The 20693-nt window shown below is 40.4% G+C and overlaps 1 protein-coding gene across 2 annotated transcripts in view; it reads right to left on the minus strand.

The window, feature by feature from the left end:
• Window positions 1–19085, minus strand: part of LOC115474409 (ADP-ribosylation factor-like protein 6-interacting protein 6) — a 56906-nt gene extending 37821 nt beyond the window's left edge. For both annotated transcript variants that reach the window (XR_003942851.1, XM_030209862.1), the window contains exons 1-3: window positions 18859–19085; window positions 14345–14398; window positions 2680–2812 (exon numbers count right to left, since the gene is read on the minus strand). Coding sequence is in view for 1 of the 2 variants with exons in the window: in XM_030209862.1 (XP_030065722.1) it covers window positions 2680–2812; window positions 14345–14398; window positions 18859–19048 (377 nt within the window). In the remaining variant the exon portion in view is untranslated. The remainder of the gene's footprint in view (window positions 1–2679; window positions 2813–14344; window positions 14399–18858) is intronic.
• Window positions 19086–20693: the final 1608 nt, after the last annotated feature.

Here is a 20693-nt window from a genome sequence, read left to right on the forward strand (position 1 = left end):
CCACTGGGAACTGTGGGACTATGCAGAATATAAATGTTTTAACTAAATAAATATTGACTGAAGGTGTGCAAGACTTATACAATCAAGATGTTTTGATTTCATCATATTCACTTTCAAATATTTCTATATTTATTTTTTAAAATATTTTTTATTTGTATAATCAAATATACAAAGCTATATACACATCTTTGGAAGAAAAAAACCCCCAAAATATAAGAAAATACACTCACAAAAATAATTACAAAAACAAGAAAACTTGGCTAAGTAGTCCACAATATAAAGAATCTGTGATGAAATTCGAAGGGAAGTTGGATTAGAAAAATAAGTATAAAAAAAGAAACAACAGGTAGTCTTCCCTTAACTATACCATGGTCAGATAAACAACTGGACTATAGCCCGAGTTACCCTGTGAATTCAAAAAGCTACGCAATTGGAGAGGTTCAAAGAAAATGGAGCTGAAAGCAGGCTTTTAACAATAACACTTCTTGTCTCATTTCTATAAACTTCTTCCTCCTTTCAAGAGTCCATTTGGAGACATTGGGGAAGATCTGGACTTTCCCTCCCAGAAAGGTGGATTGAGTTTTTTGGAAATATAACCTCAATAGAGCATCTTTGTCTTGTACAAACACAAAAGAAACTAAAAGTGTAGCTCTAATTTTAAACTTCCTCCACCGTCTGTTCAATCAATGTGGAAACATCCAAACTGTCTATGATACATCTTGTAAAGATAGCCCAGGAAAAACGGGAGGCGCAGTCTCCAACTTCGGTGGAATTGTTGGTATATAATTTTTAAACTGGTCGAAAAGAGTTCTCAGAGTACTTGAAAATTCTCCTTTAAAAATCTATGAAACATATCCCTGGGAGAAATAAATCTTGAATATGGAAAATTAAGTATTCGTAGATTTAAATTTCTCATTGAATTTCCAAGTTTTCCACCTTGCGATGAAGCAAAAGTCTATCTCCTGCAAACTGAGCTTGATTCTCCTGTAGTTTAGTCACCTCAGCTTCCAGCTGAGTCTGCTTAGTATAAATAGTTTTCAATACAAGTTTTAACTTCTCTAATTTGCACAGAATAAGGAAATTGAAAGAAGTACAACACGTTATGTAAGGTTTCAAGGGCTGTCCATACTGATTCCAGTGAAATCTCTTGTGGTCTCACTAATGGCTGAAGCGCAGAAGCACAAAGCGCAATTTCATCTGTGGTGTATTTAGTCGAAGAATAACTTCCTCAGTTGTTTCCACTGACGCCATATCCAAGAAACACTGGGCCCCCTCTGAAAAAGGATGCGAGGTAAAACCCACAGCAGCAATTCATCACCATGCTTCCGAAGATGAAGTATGGTTCCCCTTCAGGTCTTCCAACCCACTTCCTCCAGGGTGAAGAATCGGCACAATAGCTGCATCTGGTTGTGGGACAGGAGGAATAGCTGGCCCCCTAGGCTAAGCAACGAAACACTCTCCAATCCTGGACCCTTCTCATTTCCGGAAGCAGAAACCCCGATATTGGGGAAGGTGTAACAAAGGCGTTATAGAAGCCTGTTGAGTAAAAAGGGTCTTTGGCTTCGGAAGGAGAAGTCCCTTTAGCTTTCCCTTCCTCTTTAGCATGCTCAAAACTAGGTAAGAGGTAATATTCAACTAATAGGAAGAAGCATCACAAGAGCATTCCTAACAGCCAACCTGTTTCACCGCCATCTTGGATCCACAATACCCCAATATTTCTATATTATCATGATTCTTCCACTCATAAACAGTGACATATGCTATATAGATCAGTGAAACAAACTTCCTAATTTAATGCATTTTAAACTGTTATTTCTAGAGATAGCAGAATATGAAATATACAAGAGTGCGAAAACTTTTGCAAGGCAGTTATGACTTGGTGATATGGTAATTATGCTGTCAAATACTGGGGTCAATGCAGAAAGCTACAGTGGACAAAAGAATGTAGTTAACGAGCATTCCGCGCACAAGTTACTGGCCGTATGACACAAAAAGTGGTTCAATGGTTCAAAAGTGGTTCAAAAGTGGTTCAACTTGTGCAGTACATATGGATGCACAGTATATTAAAGTGAATGGTAATAAGGCCATTAGGTATTCCTCTGCAATGTACAGAAGTAAATTGGGGATTTTAACATGCACAATGCAAGAAGTTACCACCAGGTTTATGGCAGTATAGAAGGGTTAGTCAAGAGCATTTATGCCAGTTTTTTAAAGGTTTACTGCCAATATTTTCTTTTTTTTTTTCTGTTAGTATATACCTGCAACTAAAGACAGAATAGAAGGTACCAGCTGTGTCTGGAGTAACGACCAGCTTCACCATTTGCATGTCTGAAGAAAATAAAAGCACCAGCAAGTTCTGCACATAAATACTAGCCTAGCAAAAATTTTATGTGAGGCTAATATGCGCTCAACAACATCCAATTCATGCAGATGTGTGCTAGCACTTGAAGCCATCTTACCACAAAAACTTTGCCGAAGCATGCTAAACAGGGAAAACCTGCCAGACACAAGTTCTGCGTGTTTTGAATTTGCATTTCATTAGCTTACTGCACCATTACAGAATATTTTCTTGCTAATCTCATGGTAGAAGCCATGCACTCAGTTATCAGACCGTGGCTTTCTGCATTGATCCCACTGTGCTTTATGTATATAACACCACACACTATAAACTGCATTTACCTGAATCGTGCAGGTGACAGAGGCGTGGGAGGAAACATGCCTGGCTCAAAGGAGTCAAAGTATGTTACTGTCCAAGAGAAGCTGCAACATGAGAGTCCAACTGTCAAAGACAGAATAAGCAGACTCCAAAAACCTGAAATTGAAAAACACTTTGTGAACTGCTCATAATTGTTGAACTATATCCAAATGCCATCACACCTACAAAAATGACATTTTTTTTGTACAGAGTATTATAATAAAGTACTGTTTCCACAAAATCGTTCACTGCATTATGTGACTTACTTTATCAGGGAACAGTGTCTTCAAGCTGTATGAAGAATGGAAAAACAATATTTTCTATAGCTCACCTTCTTCTAATTCAGTTGTGAACTATGCTTTTTCTACAGTTGTACAGGGCAAAATAAGGGGTTAAAGTTCAAATGACCTGCTATATAAATTCGTTCTTCACTACAGGGACTAATCAGTTGCAAAGCTGTTCACCTACGACAGGGGCTCTCCAAATCAGACCCACATGTGAGGTGAAGTCATGCCCACATAGATTAGTTCTCTCAGTTAAGCAAAACCCAATGGTATTCTAAGCATATAATTCCTATGTAATAATCACTACTTCATCGGTTCCCTCAATATATTTTGTAGTTTAAGAATCAATATCTTAGGAAAGTGGAACTGTAGCAGCTCGAGCAACAAAATCACTAATGCAGCACAAACATACCAATTCCCCTGATGAAGCCCTATGGTGAAATAGGAAGCCTGTTGGGATTCACTAAGATAAGCGTTTGAAACAACTGATTCAGACAAGTGTGATTGAGTGCTGAATATCTTAGTCTGCTCTATTAAGATTTTAGGGAAAAAAATAAATTAGAAAAAATATTTAATTGAATAAAGTTTCATTAGGTAGGGTATGGAGGTTTTTTGACCGATTATGTGAAAGTTGTTGAGATCACAATTCTTCATTACAGATAAAAGTCCACAGACTATTTGAGGTATTTGCCTCCTTTTCAGAAATTTAATTATAATATTGTATATTACTGTGTCAAGCACTTTTTCATTCAATAAGGTTTTTTGTAGTTACCAAATTCATAGTCACACATATTCCTCAACAGTAGTAAGATGTAAATATGTGAATAGAAGCCAATGCCATCTCTTTCTCTCTTCAATGGAAAGAGGAGATGGGCAGCTGACATTGCTATGGCTGTCAGCAAATCCTTATTGAGACTTCAAAGAAGAGGCTTATTTTGATTTTGTTCACACCTTTCATTGGTAGCTCAAAGTAAATTACAGTCCGGTACAGCAGCTATTTTTCTTGATCCCAGAGGGCTACACTCTCAGGGCTAGATTTGCTAACATGTGCCAATGTGATTAATGCTTATTATTCATAAATACAGTAGCCTCAAATTTGGCCGCTGATGCAACTTTTCTTGTTTCCTTGGGAATATATATTGGTATTACTAGTATTAAATACATTTTTTCCAAGCTTCTTAGTTACAAAAAGAGCTCCAACATTGGATTAAAAAAAAAACTATTTACCAGTTCATAATTTTTTTTTATCTGGGAGTAACTTCCTTCAAGTAAAAGATTTCCTTTTAACTTTTCCTTCTATTTTGTATCCAGTGCTTCTAGTTTTTAATCTGATCATCCTTCATGTGGTAGTTATAAGAACAAACTTGTAGATTCACTTCCCAATGTAATTCTGTATTCCTTTTACTATGTAAGCCGCATTGAACCTGCGCGGGATACAAATGTAATACTAAATTAATAAATACTGTTTTTCTTTATATACATATTTTCTTAACAAATGGTAAAGGTAGTCCCCTTTAAGCAAGCACCGCATTGTGAATGACTTATGGGAGTTGCCACCTGCATGACAGTTTTTGGCACACTATTAGCAGAATGGTTTGCCATTGCCTTCCCTTAACAAGTTGTACTCAAGTTAAAATTTAAACTGCAAATAAATATTTGGCATAAAAGCTATTGCTGATCTCCATGATGTGTTCCGCGTCCTCTTCCAGAAAAGGGAGTCCAATTCTTTTTGCAGCTTACGCTGCATGGATGGGTCTGGTTTAGCATCATGAGCGGAATGATCTTAAATATAGCCAATAACCTTGGCCCATCTGACTCTCATTACTGCCTGCCAAGACCTGTTAAAGGGTTTGTTTTCGGATGGAAGGCAGAATCTTAGTAGTGGATGCAAAAACTTTCAAAAACTCGAGGTAGCCTTAGGCTGCCACTGTAGGATAGGTGTCTGGATGATTGTTGCTGCTGCTGCTACCACCACCAACTCTGGTATAGCCATAAATCCTTCTCTGGGGCATACACTGTCTTCTAAAAGGAAGTGCTCCTGAGAGGTTATTGCTTTTCAATTATTCATTTTTATACTGCCTTTGAAGCTAAGCGGTTCACAATAAAACATATTAAAACATTAATTTCACAAATACAAACATGAACCTGTCAAATTAATATATTCCCATAATCCTCTATCAATGCCACAGTTTTGGATCATATTCACATAGCTGTGTCAATGAAGAAATTAGGCCTTACTCGTTAGTTTTCCTTCCTTGAATCTTTCTAGACCATTCCCAACGAGTGGCTATATGCTCTCCTACAGGCAGGTAGGGAGACAGGAAACTATCAAGTGACGCCACCTTATTAAGTCCTATGCAGTCCTGAAACACTCAATATTTTAATTGACAAAGCCAAGATTGTGAAGGAACAGACATCTCCCAACTGAAAAAACCTGCAGGAGGAAAGAAACAACCACTTCAACTAACTGCATCTGAGAAACGGCTTGTTATAGAGTTTAATCTTTTTCAACTGAAAGGTTAAGCTTAGATAACTGAAAATCATACTGAATTTATACCCCAAAGTCTTAATTTGACGAGCCAGACTCTTTATAACAACTGGAAAAATTGTTTTACTTGCTTCTGAACTAGACAGACTTATTGAGTCTGAACTCATTTCTGTGGATATATTCAGGTATGTCCCAGGTAGCTCTTGAGGAACATTGTCTAAATTAAATCCTCCTACCCCAGTTACAATTTGATAACAGGCGTATGAACACAGAGCTCTTCCATCTTGGGGTGCGCTAAGCCAACTGCACTATATTATTGTTCTTCAGTGACATCCTCCTCTAGTGAACACTCCTGAACCACACTCTCACCCTATACACCAGCTGCTCATGTTCCCTCTAACAGAGAGTACTGAACTACAAAAGGCAGGGGAGCTTGTTGCTCTTGGTTGCAAAGGCAGGATTTTACTGTTCAGGCTGAGAGACTTCCGGTCCTAGGGAATGCCCAACTCCTCCTCCCGTATTCTGTGACTCCAACAATCATGGCTCTGGACCTGTTCCAGTTTTCCTGCATATATCACAAAAGTATCGATCAGTCTGGGGAGCGAGGAAGAGGACTGAGGGCCTTTGTTTTTGACTGCCCTTTTCGCTTCCCCATTTCAGCTGGCAAAAACCAAAAGGTTGAGGCATGCTGCAACCTCTCATCATGCAGCTGCCATCTTGGATCCCCTTTTCAATACTGGAATTTCAGATCACTTTCACATAGCTGTCTGTCAATAATACAATTCCAGACTATTCTCTTCACAGCTCTCTGCTCTGCTGTAGCCAAAGAGTGGATCTGAAGACTGGAGCACTGGTCCTTATTATTCATTTATTTAGAAGCATAAACTAATTCAGCATGATTTTCAGTTTCTAAGCTTAGCCTTTCAGATGAAAGAATTAGGTCTGCCACCTTTACCTTGTTAACAAGGTTTGAACCTATCCAGACACATTGGCCAGCTCATTGGGAACATTCCCAAAGAAGCATAGGGCCAGATTCAGTAAATGGTGCTGAAAAATAGGAGCCGGGAAAAATCAGCACTATTCTATAAACGGTGATCCAGGATGAGCAAGCTTATATAATAGCGCCTAGTGGGATTCCTGTGCCTATCTTTGGTTGCGAGGACTTATACCAGCTGAAACCAGCTGGCATAAATCCTGGCACGCAAGTTGGGCACCGATATAACACTGCACGCATGTTTTGAGAATGCCTCTGACCATTCCATGCCCCTCCCCCCTTTTGAGTTCTGCAATATAGGATTTGGGTGCCCAGTCAAACGTGCACACAATTCCTAACTGGTGCCAATTATCAATAATTGATTAGCATCCAATCATTGATGTTAATTGGTTTATCAATTAGGTTGTATGCACTTCTATGTATTGTGCCAAAATTTAGGCATGGATATTTGGGTGCTCTTTATAGAATCTGGGGGATAATGTTCTGAGCCTAATTAGCTTTGTTGCCCCTCTCTATGCCAGGAAAGCTCTTAGTAGATTTGTATTTTTTTTTTTTTGCATTCTTCTGTATCAACTACTTGGTCTTAAGAACTTATGCTCCACATAAATAAGAATTTGACACAATACAGATGTGTTATTATCCTTGCATTTAACACAGATCCTCGAGACATCTTTCTTCTTATGAGATTAAGGGGGCTCATTTTCAAAGCACTTAGACATGCAATGTACCATATTAACCTATGGTACTTTGTATGTCTAAGTGCTTTGAAAATGAGCCCCCTCCCCAGTGTCCTAAAGTTAACAAGTGGGGTATACGTGGCCTTTTCACCACCAAATTCTTTTAGAACAGATTATATGACTATACGACTGTGCTACATCAAATCCCAGACAAGGATGTACTTTAATGCACAACTTATCATATTATGTAGGAAATTCAAGGCTGGATGTGATAGGTTTGTGTACTGGTACTGCCAGCCACAACACTCCTTTGAGGCATTAACATGCTGTAATATTTCAAAAATGATTGCACTAGGTTTCTTGCCCCTCCCATAAGAGGGAAGCTATATCTTCCAACTGAATTTCGGATGTTAAATCCTCTGGCAGAGAGGTATGCTTTGGAAACAAGGAGCCAGAGGCAGCCTGTTGCTTTCTTCTTGTCAGGAGCAACAGCCGAGACTAAACAGCCACCATCTTATAGGTCCTAAATTGCTGAACCCTTGATGATATCTGTGTACAGTGAGTGCAGTTGAGCACATCGTAGTCTGGCCCTAGACATCTGTAGCATACTTTCACCTCTCAAAACTGCTGATGCATCCATTAGGAACAGTGGTAAAGAAAAAAAATAACATAATTCAAAAAGGAATGAGAAATGCAATTTTTGCAGAGATATGGTCCAGACAACATATTAATGCACACATTAACATTTTTGAAAAGAAATAAAGTGACACAACCAGGTTATGACATGATGCTCTAAAAGGTGGTAGACTAAAATATTTGGAAATACTTCCTCATGGAAAGGTCAGTAGATGCATGGAATGGATTTCCAAATGAAGCTGGAGACAAAATTGGTAATGGAATGCAAAAAGGCATGGGAAACACAAAAGCATCCCTTAATGGCAAGAGGATAGTAAAAAAAAGCATTTGGTAACTTGTATGTAACAGCAGTAAAATGATTATACTGTAAAAAAGGCACGAGGGAAATCTGAATACAGCAGCAGTTAAGATCCCTAAACAAAACATCAGAAAGAATGAAAGGACCTCTGGTCTATATCCGTTATTACCATATTATATAATTTTATTTTACACTATCATTCTACCATCTAATGATGTGTTAGGTCTGAAAAAAAAAAACATACTACATATTTTTTGTTGGTCACAGAAACATAAGAAAATTTATGCTGAGTCAGGGAGCTCACATTGGCCAACTCGGGTCAAATACTCTTCAGATGCCAAAAAGTAGCTAAAGTCTCTTTAACAGGTATCACAACCAAGCTTCAATTTTCACTAGTACCAATTTGGCTTATTGTATATATAGTGACGAAAGTTGGAGATAACATCAGCTTTCATGGTTGCCAATGCCACATATTTTTACCACAGTCTCCCTGAGAGTAGGTGGTCACATACTGATGAAAGGTTTTTGGGGGAAATCTAATGATCTAACCCCATTTCTCTGTCATATAAAAATAGATGAAACAGCAAAAGATTTGATAAAGATAAAATTATGAATAAGACTTAATAAATTGATACTTTGAGGGACCTAGGAATTAATGCTGCTTTAAATAAATATTTTATTAAACAGGCTTCCAGACCACAAATTTTTATAAATAGGTATAGGAAAAAAGTTCTCGTATAGTGCTTAAAATATCAATGTGGTAGTCAAAACACAAATTCCCCCCCCCCCCCCCCCCCAAATAGTAATGAAAACACAATACATATATTCAAATGCAGTTAATGGTTTGGGGGCACAGATGAGCTGTATAGGCAGTCTACAACATGGGAATAACTAAAACAATGGCTTTCATTTCTGGGTGTTGATTATTTGTGTACATATAAAATCCTGAAGATTTGAAACTGCACTACTCAACAGGGGTGGAAAAATATTTAGAAAACCTAGTGTCAGCTAAAAAAAATTCTAGAAGACAAAGAATTATTCCCCTTTTTGTGAGGACATTTTGCTTATTTTGCTCTTTTTTTTTCCTTCTCTGACAGGACTAATGCTCCCCACCAACCAGAAGGATAAGGGGGGAAAAAAAACTCCATTAAAAAACAGGCTTCCAGGGAGAAGAAATTAGGTCTTACCTACCTGATAAGTACCTGAATGTAACTCACCTTGAGCTACTATTGAAAAAGGTGTGAGAAAATCTAAATAAATAAAAAAAAATAAATAAATATTATACAACCTGTGAGATAGTTGTGTCCATCAACCAGCAGGTGGAGATAGAGACCTGAACAGTACTGGGCAGACTTCTACGGACTGTGCCATGAGAAAGGCAAGGACAAATCAAACTCGGGTATACATATAAAATATCACATACCATGTAAAATGAGTTTATCTTGTTGGGCAGACTGGATGGACCGTACAGGTCTTTATCTGCCGTCATTTACTATGTTACTATGAAAAACTGAGCTGAGGCATCTCTCTCTTGGCATCTAGTCCAGCAACTCAGTATTTACGTAAACAAGCAGAAAAAGGAAACTCAAAACAAACACAACAACCTTAAACAACTCACTAACCAGATGAGTGGTGGTGTGGTGGACCTCTCATCTCTAGACAACTTGTAAAGAACAAGGGATATGCAGGAAGCACCAAGCAAGGCAGCAGTCATTATTGATCCATTATTTTGCACCAAGTAAACATGTCAGAAACCTCGGGTGAGACTCTGGAATGCTGAGAAGGACTAATGGAAAGAAAATCATCAGATAATTTCTCCTTTCAGATTGTAAGCTCTTTTTGAGCAGGGACTGTCTTTTCTTCATGTTCAATTGTGAAGCGCTGCGTATGACTGGTAGCGCTACAGAAATGGTTTACAGTAGTAGTAGTAGTAGTCCTTTCATTACGTAGCTTCCCACTAGTTCAGAACTTATGGGATGTTCAAAAGCAATCCCTTGAGTGTGTGGGATCTTGGCACTGCCGCCCTGAGGACCAAAGCCCACAAACTTGCTTCCAGGCCTACCGGAAACATCCACTCTGTAGTGCTTGGCAAAGGTATGCAGAGTCAACCACATCACCGCATTGCAAACATCTACTAGAGACAGCAAAGTAGTCTATGCCCAGGATGTTGCTGTATAAGGCCTGAGGAGCCTGTTTCCCCACAAACAAAATAAGCTGTCTCAATAGACTCTTCAGCCATTAAGCAATTGTGGGCTTGGAAGCTGTGAGGCCAAGCCTCTGCTTACCAAAAAGAACAGTCTGTCCAATTTGAAAAACTCATTCATGACTTCCACATATCCAGTGAGGACTGTACACTTATCTAGAAGCTTCAAGAAAGAATACTAATACTCTTTGTTCTCTCAGCAAAAGGACAGAAGCTCCACAGATTGGTTAAGATGAAACACTGATCTCCACTATTGGAAAGGAAGGAACCGGGAAAACTGCAAGAGATGTCTTCTGTATCGGCCCCTGAAATAGGCCAAAGCCACAACCAGACCTTTTAGAGAACCCAACGCTAGGATGTGTGCGATTTAAAGTCTGCGTTCAGAACACCCTCACATTTGCCATGGAAGTATAGTGTTTCAGAGCCTGTAGCAAGATAGCAATGACCAAATCATAATAACCTTTTCATCTCAACTGAGCCATTACAACGGACAAGCTGTAAGACCAAAGGGCATAGATCCTTCATGAGCACCGGACCTTGCTTCAGTAGGCTGTCTACCTGCAGAAGATGGAGAGGACCCCTGTCCAGCAGTCGAATCAGGTCTGTGTACCATGGCCAGGGCCAATCCAAGGCTATAAGAAATGGATTTAATTTGAACTAAATATGGACAGACCGAATCAAAGAATCGGTGTCTTTCTTGTCTACATCTGTAGTTTATTTCTTGCTATTTTATTATGCAAATTGCACACCACTTTGATCTCCGTAAAGTAAAGGCGGTATATCAAGTACTAAATAAAACTTAAAACTTAAAATTATTTGACCCTGGTGCAATGCGATCCTTCTCAACACGCGGCCTGCCATGGGCCAAGGAGGGAACACATACAGCAGAAATGTGTCTCTGGCCAGGGCTGCAGTAGGGCATTGATTCTGGTTTTTTCCAGTGGCTGAAGAACTAGGGCCCTTTGGCATTCCTTTTCATCACCATCAATTCCAAAACGCGGAGAACCCCATCAGAACACTTTCAGCTCAAAGCCCTGGCTGGATAGTTCCCATTCTCCCAGGTCCAAGGAATGCCTGCTGAGAGTCTGTCCTCACATCCAAGGACCCTGTAATGTGAGCTGTGATTAAAAAGCTGCCCAATTCACGATTCATTTTGAGCAAATTGATTCAGGGAAAAATGAATAAATTTTTTAAAAATTGCGAGTCCTGATTTGGGACTTCCCCACCTCCCTCCTGAAGTCACCAAGCCACTGCTGCTTTCCTCCCTCCGTCACCCAAGCCGCTGCAGCTGCTTCCCTCCCTCCTTCCCGTTGACATCCAAACCGCTGCTGCTGCTTCCCACAGCAGGCGACAAGATCGGGACTCAGTGTCGGTCTCAAGATGCTGGCTCTGCACCGGAACAAGAAGTTACAAGGGGGGTGGGGGGGGGGGGGGGGGGGAGAACATGGATGACCAGCAACCACACCAAACCTTCAATACAGAGTCCTTGCTGTTTTCCCTCCCCTGTACAGCCTTCATCCCCGTACACTCAAAACACAACAAACCAATCTACGAGCTGCTGCATCCATGTTTTTTTTTATTGTTGGTAGCATTTTTATTTAACCTCACTTATATTTCAAACGGCAGCCATCATCCCTTAACATTCAAAAACAGTTATGAGCTGCTGCATCCACGGTGCCATTCTTTATTGTTGGTAGCATTTTTATTTAATCTCACTTATATTTCAAACACGCAGCTTGTGCAGCATACCGATGTACACAGAAGAAGTATAATAACAGAATAATTTTTTATAGGTAGTCATTTGTTATAATTGTGATCAATGTATCATTGGGAGGTCTGTTTACAGGGACACCTTACCACATATTATATTCATGCAGAGATTTTTCTGTGATATATGTTTATTTCTTCTTCAAGTCTACTAGTAAAAGGCATTTTTTTTTAGGGGGGGGGGGGCCAGTGGTGGTTTAATCTTGTCTCCCGGCTGTGTGTTTGTATATAGATGATGAAGTTAACCAAGTCGACATCAAGCTTAATATGATTTGATAACAGCATTTTATGTATTTATTTATGTGTAGCATTTGTATCCCACATTTCCCCACCAATTTGCAGGCTCAATGTGGCTTACATTTGCCGTAATGGCAGTTGCCATTTCCAGGTAACAGAATTACAAGCAGTATTGCGTTAAGGTACATACATATATGGTAATAAACATGTAACATAACATACATGGAACAGATCGTGGTGTATATATACATCAGGTGCATATATACATGGTTAAGAAGAAAACATTATGGTAATGCGTGAGGATCCTGAGTCCTAAGTTGGATTGTAACATTCTCAGTTATGCGAACACAATTATAATGCTAATTAATAAGTTTTGGATGTTACTGAATTCTATTATTCTGTCTCACTGTATTTCCAATCTTGGCATAGTATAAGTCATCACAAGGACAAAATATACAAAAGTCAATGGACTGCATTAAAAGAAAAAGATGGCACGAGCTCACAGTCTACCACAGATGAGAAAGGCTCAAAGACTGATCCCGTGTCCCATGATCTCCAACAAACCTCTTTTCTTCTCCTTTGTTTTTTTTTTTTTTAAAGCTGTTGTGCTGGAAAAGGAGAGCTTTATCGGAAACAGCGGAGAGGTGAAGGGAGGGAAGAAGCAAATTTGCATGGCACCAGAGACAGGGATCTGAAGACCTCCAGTTATGACTGCAGACTCAAGCCACCCACAAAGCTCAACTGGCGACCAGCTGACCAACTGGACCAGGAGCAAAGCAGTCAGAACCAGAGGCTGAAAAGTGTATCCATCCGCCTGCTGGAGACAGAGAACTAAAAACTGAGATGAGGCATCTCTCTTTTGGCATCCAGTCCAGCTCCTCAGTATTTTCTCTCTACACCTTCTGGTTGATGGACACAACTATCCCACAGATTCGGGAATAGTGGGAAATTATGTAATGAAAAAGCCTTTTTCAATAAAACTGCAGAGGAGGGGGAAATAATAATGAGAAGAAAAAAAAAACCAAAGTAGGGCTCTGGGAGGTCAGAAGACACAAAAGCCCCTCCTGTCTTGCAACTGACAGACATAAAAAGTCATGGGAGCTAGCAGAAAGAGAGGGGAAAAAAGAAACAGGTTCAAACAAAAGGCAGGACTGGAAGGATCTGCATGTAGGCTTCCTTCCAGCTTTATAAAATATGGGAATTGTCCGGGAGCAAAGCTTGTCATTGGGGCAGGGATGAGAACCTACTACTCTAGAATCATGGAAATTAAGGACACGGAGTGTGCATGCCTGACCCAGAGGGAAAGAACAGAACAGACAGAGGTGGCAGCCCAGATGAGGAAAGAAGTAAAGGTAGAATGGTTAGGAGGGAGGACAACAGGTGTGATGAGGTCCTGTCTGTTGCCTCATTTATAATTCCAGGAGCAAAACATAGTACTATGAATGTCTTACAGCTTTTTTTTTTGTCCATTTTATTTTCGTTGATTCCCCCCCCCCCCCCCCACACAACTCCATTCAGCTTTTCCCCCCCCTTTTCTTCCCTCTTTTCAGTCACTCTCCTCCATTCCCCTCTTTGTCCGTTCTAGATTCTTTTCCTTCCTAAGCCTCTTCTGCTCTATGCTGCCTAGCAGCAGAGAACAGCTCAAGACTGCTGCTGCTCTAACTGGTCCACACTGGTTGTGGCAGTGCCATCTCTTCCCAGCCCAATCAGGAGAAATACGTCAACATTTAGATACCTTTTAGATTTATTTTTCCATCCCTGTTAAGAGTATTTTCTTTGCCCTAGACATAAGAGAATTGCTTGTTGTACCAGCTCATACTAACCTTAGCTACATTTCACTGGTTATCCCTTTAGGCAGATTTTGTGTTGATTGGTCAAATGTTTCTATTTGCTGGTCATTGTTATACTCCCTCTCTGATGTACCCAAGTCCAATCTTCAAAACAAAAATATAAGGAAAAAAAACATGATGACCAGTCAGAACAGTTTCACAGATAATCAGGGCTCATTATGTAATTAAGATCTACAAAGCAATTCCCATTTTCTAAAAATGAAGAGGTATCATACCTAATAAACTAGTTTCTAATCCATCATCATGTCTTTCTTTTTCAGACCGAAGATCTGCAAATACAAAGAATGAATTTTTATTACATATAAATAAAAACATGCACAGAAAAAGTCACACTTTTTATAAGTTGAAGTGGTCGAGTCTGAAAATTCAGAGGTACAGTACATTAAAAATATTCTTGGCTCACTGATCCAAAATATCTAAGGACCCCTTTTACAAAGCCACACATTAATGCCAACATGGCCCAAAGTGAATAGGCTGTATAGGCATGACTGCATCGACAGTCGCTAGCTGATAAGGCAAGGAAGTAGAATTAACTTTCGGGGGGGGGGGGGGTAGGAGGGAAGGTGTTTGGGTTATTTTAGTGGGGGGGGGTTTTGTGAATGCTGTGCTGAGCAATGCTCAAATAATTTGATTGTGTAGTGACTAGAATTCCCTGCCAGGTGGTTATGGAGTTGCTTCTCTATCACTCTCACTCCCTATTAGCCAAACAATTATTAAAAAAAGATGAAGTTTTGAAATAGAGCCCAAGTCTCTTGGGTGATGGTGCTGCTCTTGTTGATCATCCATTATTCTAGTCCATGCTCATCTAAATTGTATACAGGAAAGGCCAACTAATGTACCATTGTCTTCTTGTGTCGAATTTGATAACTGTCAATCAAGCAATTGGGTAAAATAACTTTAATGCCTTCTATAGTGCTGAGAAAAAGTGTGAATGCCTAGGCTAGTCTATTTTTGGTACAATTTGTACTCAAAATATGAATAGATACTAACCTAAACCCTTATAAAAAATAATAATCACAACAAAAAAGGATCAGCATTAAACATCTTTGTGTGATTAAGCATGAGAACCCCAAGTTTCCTTAACACAATTAATTGGCTAAATAGAATCAGATACTGAAATGTAAACCACCCTGCCAAGTAAGTCTGTATAACTGGGTTTAGAAAGACTGTCCTATAAAGGGTTACTGCCCAATATTCAGCCTGTGAATGTCCAGGCACCAGCACTGAATATTCAGGTCAGCCACTGACCCAAAGTTATGTGAATACTGGTTGATATTCAATGTTGGCATTCGTATAGCTAAGTGAGCAAAGACAGAACTGCACAAAAGGCTGTCCTATCTTCCCAGTGAGCTCTGTGGGCACCAACAGTGAATGTGGCCAATGCCTGCGTAACTGCCAGCTCCTGCCCAACTCTGCCCACAGACCACCTCAGCATTTACTGCAAAGTGCTATGGTGGTCAGAGGGGATATTTAGGGGCATTGTGCAAGAGGGGTTTAAATAGGCAGGAGTCTCTTCTGCCTGTTTAAACCCTGTTGAGTATCAACCACTTAGTGTTTAGTCTTCACCATAAAGCTAGTAAGACCTCATCAACTCATGATTTAAAGTTCAGAGGATCTGTGAAAAAGTTATTGATGCCCATTTGTCTGGACAAAGTTAGAAGCCTATTTCTAAACATTTAGGGCTTTATCCATCTATTGTCAAATTGTCTACAAATGGAAAAAGCAGATGAGCAACTATGCAAGAGCAGTTATTCTGCCGAGTTTACCCTAACAACAAACCAGAAAATCATCCATGAACTCAAAAAGAACTCTAAACATCTAAAAGGTCTGCAAGCCTCTCTTCCTGTGTTTTATGTGAGGGTTCATGCATCAACCATCAGGAAAAAAAAATGACTAGGAACGATGCTCATGGAAGGATAGCTAGAAAAAAAAAACCCCTCTGCTTTCTAAAACACTATTGCCCGCCTCAGCTTTGCCAAAGATCATCTAGACCAGAGGTGGGCAACCTTTATATATAGAGGGCCACATGAATGTCATTACTAACCCTAGCAACATTATGTAATGTCAGAACTGGAAATACACAGAGTTCCATAGACCTTCTGTGATTTAAGTAAAAATGTAATAAAAACAATGGAAACAAACTGCTGAAGTGGTTATTCTGAAAACATTTGCAAAATACTGTATTTAAAATTAACAAGTTCTCTGGTTAATGATGTTTTCTGCTTTTAGGTCCTAGGATCTCATGGGCCACATTAAAATTCAATGATGGGCTGCAGGTTGCCCACCACTAGATGATGTTTTGAAACATGGATTTTCAATCCAGTCCTTAGGACACACGCAGCAATTCAGGTTTTCAGAATGTCTACAATGAATATCTAATAAGATAAATTTGCATGCAAGTTTATCTCATGCATGTTCCGCGAAAAACTACACTGGCTCCCAATCAAAGAACGCATCACCTTCAAAATCTGCACCCTGGTTCACAAAATCATCTACAGAGAAGCCCCGAGTTACATGACAGACTTGATCAACTTACCAATTAGAAATACATCTGAATCAACACGATCTTATCTAAATCTGCACTACACAAGCTGCAAAGGACTTAAATACAAACAACTTACACATCTAGTTTTTCCTACATAAGCACACAACTGTGGAACACATTACCAAAAGCCTTGAAAATGACGTATGACCACCTAAAATTCCGGAAATTACTAAAAACCAACCTGTTTAAAAAGGCATACTCTACCGATCCAACTTCTCTGCAACACAACCAAACTAAAGCACGTAATGGACATAACACAACTCTTCCATTCTCTGATTCCCTAATTTGGCTGTGCCACATGAACTTGATCTTACCACATCACCCTGTATTTGTTCACACTGGAGCCTGCAAAGGCCTCTCTGGTACTATGTAAGCCACACTGAGCCTACAAATAGGTGGGAAAATGTGGGATACAAATGTAACAAATAAATAAATTGTAGACACCCTGAAAATCTAACTAGCTGGCTGTGTTCCAAGGACTGGGTACAGAACCCTTGTTCTGGAATAAATGTGCTCTGTAAAAAGTTAAACGGGGACAAAAACTTCACCCATCCCCAATGGAATCTAACCCATAACCACCTGTACACGCCAAAATCCATTCCATCCGCTTAACATCTCCTCTATCTGCCCTCGTACCCACAGGAGTCAACACTATTATTTACTTGCTCACAGCCCTCCGTTTCCTCCCAACAGCCTCCCAAGGTTTTTTGGATGGTATTCACTATTCAACCAATGAGTGTTCCAAACCTCAGTCTGGTGTTCCAGCTGCTTCTCTGGGCATTCCAAACCTCATTCTGGCATTTCAACCACCTCTCTCAGTGCATTCCAAGCCTCATTCTGGAGTCAGCAGAGATTTTGACTACACTTCCTTGGGAATCCCATGGCAAATTCTTCCACACCCACAGGAAGCCCATGGGCTTCCCGCAATCCCCTTTCCCATGCAGCTCTCTGGTTAGGTGAATTAAAAGTTAATTTCTTGTTCAAAATAACATTTTGTTTAGTGAAAACCATATACTGCCTTGTAAGTCAAGAACCTCAACCAAATGAAGCGCTGTTGTGGAGGAATGTTGTTGCATCAGCCTAGATGGCTTCCCAGCACTGAAGGTATCTTGAATTCTGAAGTATATCAGAAAAATACTCTAAAGGAAAATGTCAGGCTGAAGCCGATCCAAAAGTAGGTTATGCTGCAAGCCAAGGACCATAAATACTCAAACCTACTGAATGGCTGTAGAGAGGCTGTGTTTTAGTTGGTCAAACTAAAGTCTCAACCTAAAACCTATTGAAATGCTAGGGCAAGGCTTCAAGGAAGCTGTTTATAACAGCACATCTAACGTTGGGCAGATGTGAACAGTTCTTAAGCATGGACCTCTACTGCAAAGCTCATCTCTAATTGCGGCCTATTGTGGTGCGACAAAATGCTGGACACGAAGTGAGATTAGACGTGGGGCGGTAGGGAGATGCTGAACGCGGCAGAATGGGGCTACAGGAATTAGCTCTGTGCGTGCTCAGCACCCCAGATATTAAGCAAACTCTTCATTTTGTCCAGGGAGAATAATATGTATTATGCTTAGCACTCCCAATCCTTGAGGTATTAACACCTATTGAAAAGAGAAATTAGTTCTGTAGGTGCTCAGCACACCAAACATTAAGCAAATGCTTCATTTAGTCCAGGGGGAGTAATTTGTATTATGTTTGGAACTCCCATTCATTTAAGTGTTCAATGAATGGGAGTTCCAAACATAATACAAATTACTATGTTAACACCTATTGTAAAGGGGGGGGGGGGGGAGAAAATACAGAACTAAGGGGGGGGGGGGTGGAAGGATATGGTCTTGAGCAGCTTTTGCTGGTGGGGCGTTGGCTAAAGGCTTGCCTAGAGCAGTGTTTCCCTTAGTCCAGTCTTGGAGTACTCCTCGACAGTCAAGTTTTCAGGTTTTCTACAATGATTATGTATTCATTTAATGAGCATTAACTGCCTCCATTATATGCAAGTCTCTTTCATGCATATTTATTGTGGATATCCTAAAAACCTGACTGGCAATGGTAAGGACCAGACTTAGGAAACAATAGCCTAGGGCACCACATATGCTTAAAACAACCTGCCTTTCCTTTAACCGCTCGCCTACATTAGATCTATCCTAATCGCTTCCAACAATAGCCATAAATAAAAGCATCCGCTCATACCTTTCATGATGACATAGACGAAAGCCAGAAGAAAGGCAACGACCGATAGAATCACCAAACAGCAAAACATGGAGAGTACCCGAGACGGCCACTTTTTATTTCTGGCGAATATTTTACTCCCTAGATCCACCGGCTCGCTAGAATCCATTACAGGGTAAAGAAAAAGCTCCGATTCCGAACTCCTCATCATTAAGCCTTCAACTCGAACTACCCTTTCTCAAGTAGTCCACGGTCCACTCCCAGCCGTAGCAGCTTCACAAACTCAAGAGCGGAAGTCAAAGCACACACAGTCGGCTTCTGCAGAACTTTTTTTTTTTCTGTGCGTATCTGCGCCAAGTGAAGCGGTTACGCTATATCACGTCGCCCGCTCGTCGCGCGTAACGTAACCCATACGTACGACGCAACTGTTGAGAACTTCTCTGTTTTGGGGAACGTCGAGCCAGTCTCAGCGCCTCTTCTGCCACATTTTCTTGGTGCGGATGGACACCAACCTGCTGTGAAGGGCAAAGGCTAGAGGTGTTCATGCATGTGCAGAGAGAAAAAGAGAGACGGGATACCGCCGAGGAGAAATTAACTTCCCGTCAGAGAAATTTCACTTTGTTTGACGCTTCTGAAGGGAACAGGAAAAGGTCCTCCCTTATCTTCCAGAGTAGCTCCCCTCCCCCATCCGTTCTATAGCGCTTCATGTATCATCTCGCCGTGCGCCACTGAAACTTAAAATGCCCCAGCCGTCCACGCTCTGAGCTTTAGCTCCTTTTTTTTCATTGGCTAGTTTTGTAATTCTGCAGGCTTTCTCTCCTCCCTCTAGTAGCCCCGCTGGCAGCGGGCCGCTGCGTCGAGCAAGTTTTCGCCTTTGAACCACGGTTTCGTAAACCAATGAGGTTGCCGCTTGTTGGTTGGTCCCAAAGTAGGCCTGGGACCGGAGAAGATCGGGCCATCATGGTGAGTGAAACCTTTCTAACAGCCGTGTGCTTGTGTTTTTGTGACGTGTGTTTATGTTCCTCCGAGTGTTGTTTGCCGGGAAGAGAAACCAAATTTTAGCACGGTTAACTGCGGTGTTTTGATCCCTTCCGGGGGGGGGGGGGTTGGATTTTGAGTGTTGCTGCACTCTCGTCTCAGTTCTGGTGCTTGTTTGTGGCTTACAGCGATTGTTGATTGTGGATGTGCATTGCTAGGAAAATACCGCTGCCTCGTGGCCTTTTCTGTGAAATCCTGCTTGGGAGACACACAATGCTTATAAGGTGGCATTATTTATTTATAAAAACTTATATTCCACTACCGGTAATCAGGATGTTGTGCGAAGTGTTGTCCATCATAAAAAGCAAAATGAAATAAAATATTCTCTCAAGAAGGGGAATCGCCTATCACAGGGTTGATAGGTTTCGTTTACTTCTTCCCCAGAAAGGGGGGCGTATTGTAAGTCTCAAATGATTTGGGGAGGCAGAGTAGTGCATTATCCTTAACCATGGATTATCAGCTAGGGTGCTTTTTACAATAATTATTTTCTACATGTTTTTTCCTGTTGGATTAGTGGGAACAAAGTAAGAGATTTTAGACATCAATTTATATGTTTTTGCTTTAAAATAGTTCTGCGTGTTTATTTTAACTGAAGAAGGCTCTTAAGAAATCTCGCAGTTGTAATATTCTGTAGGCTGTTACTTAATATCACTTCAGTTATGTTTTTGTTCTTGTTACAAAATTCTTTAGCTATAACCCTTGGTAGTGGATTGAAACAATCAACACACATAGGCCATCCTTTACAGTGCTTACTTTCCGAGTTTGTTTTGAAGTGGTCTAGAGATAAAAGACAGTGCAAGTCCAGCCTCTATACCACA

The sequence above is a fragment of the Microcaecilia unicolor genome, chromosome 7, assembly GCF_901765095.1.
Source record: "Microcaecilia unicolor chromosome 7, aMicUni1.1, whole genome shotgun sequence".
Taxonomy (NCBI): domain Eukaryota; kingdom Metazoa; phylum Chordata; class Amphibia; order Gymnophiona; family Siphonopidae; genus Microcaecilia; species Microcaecilia unicolor.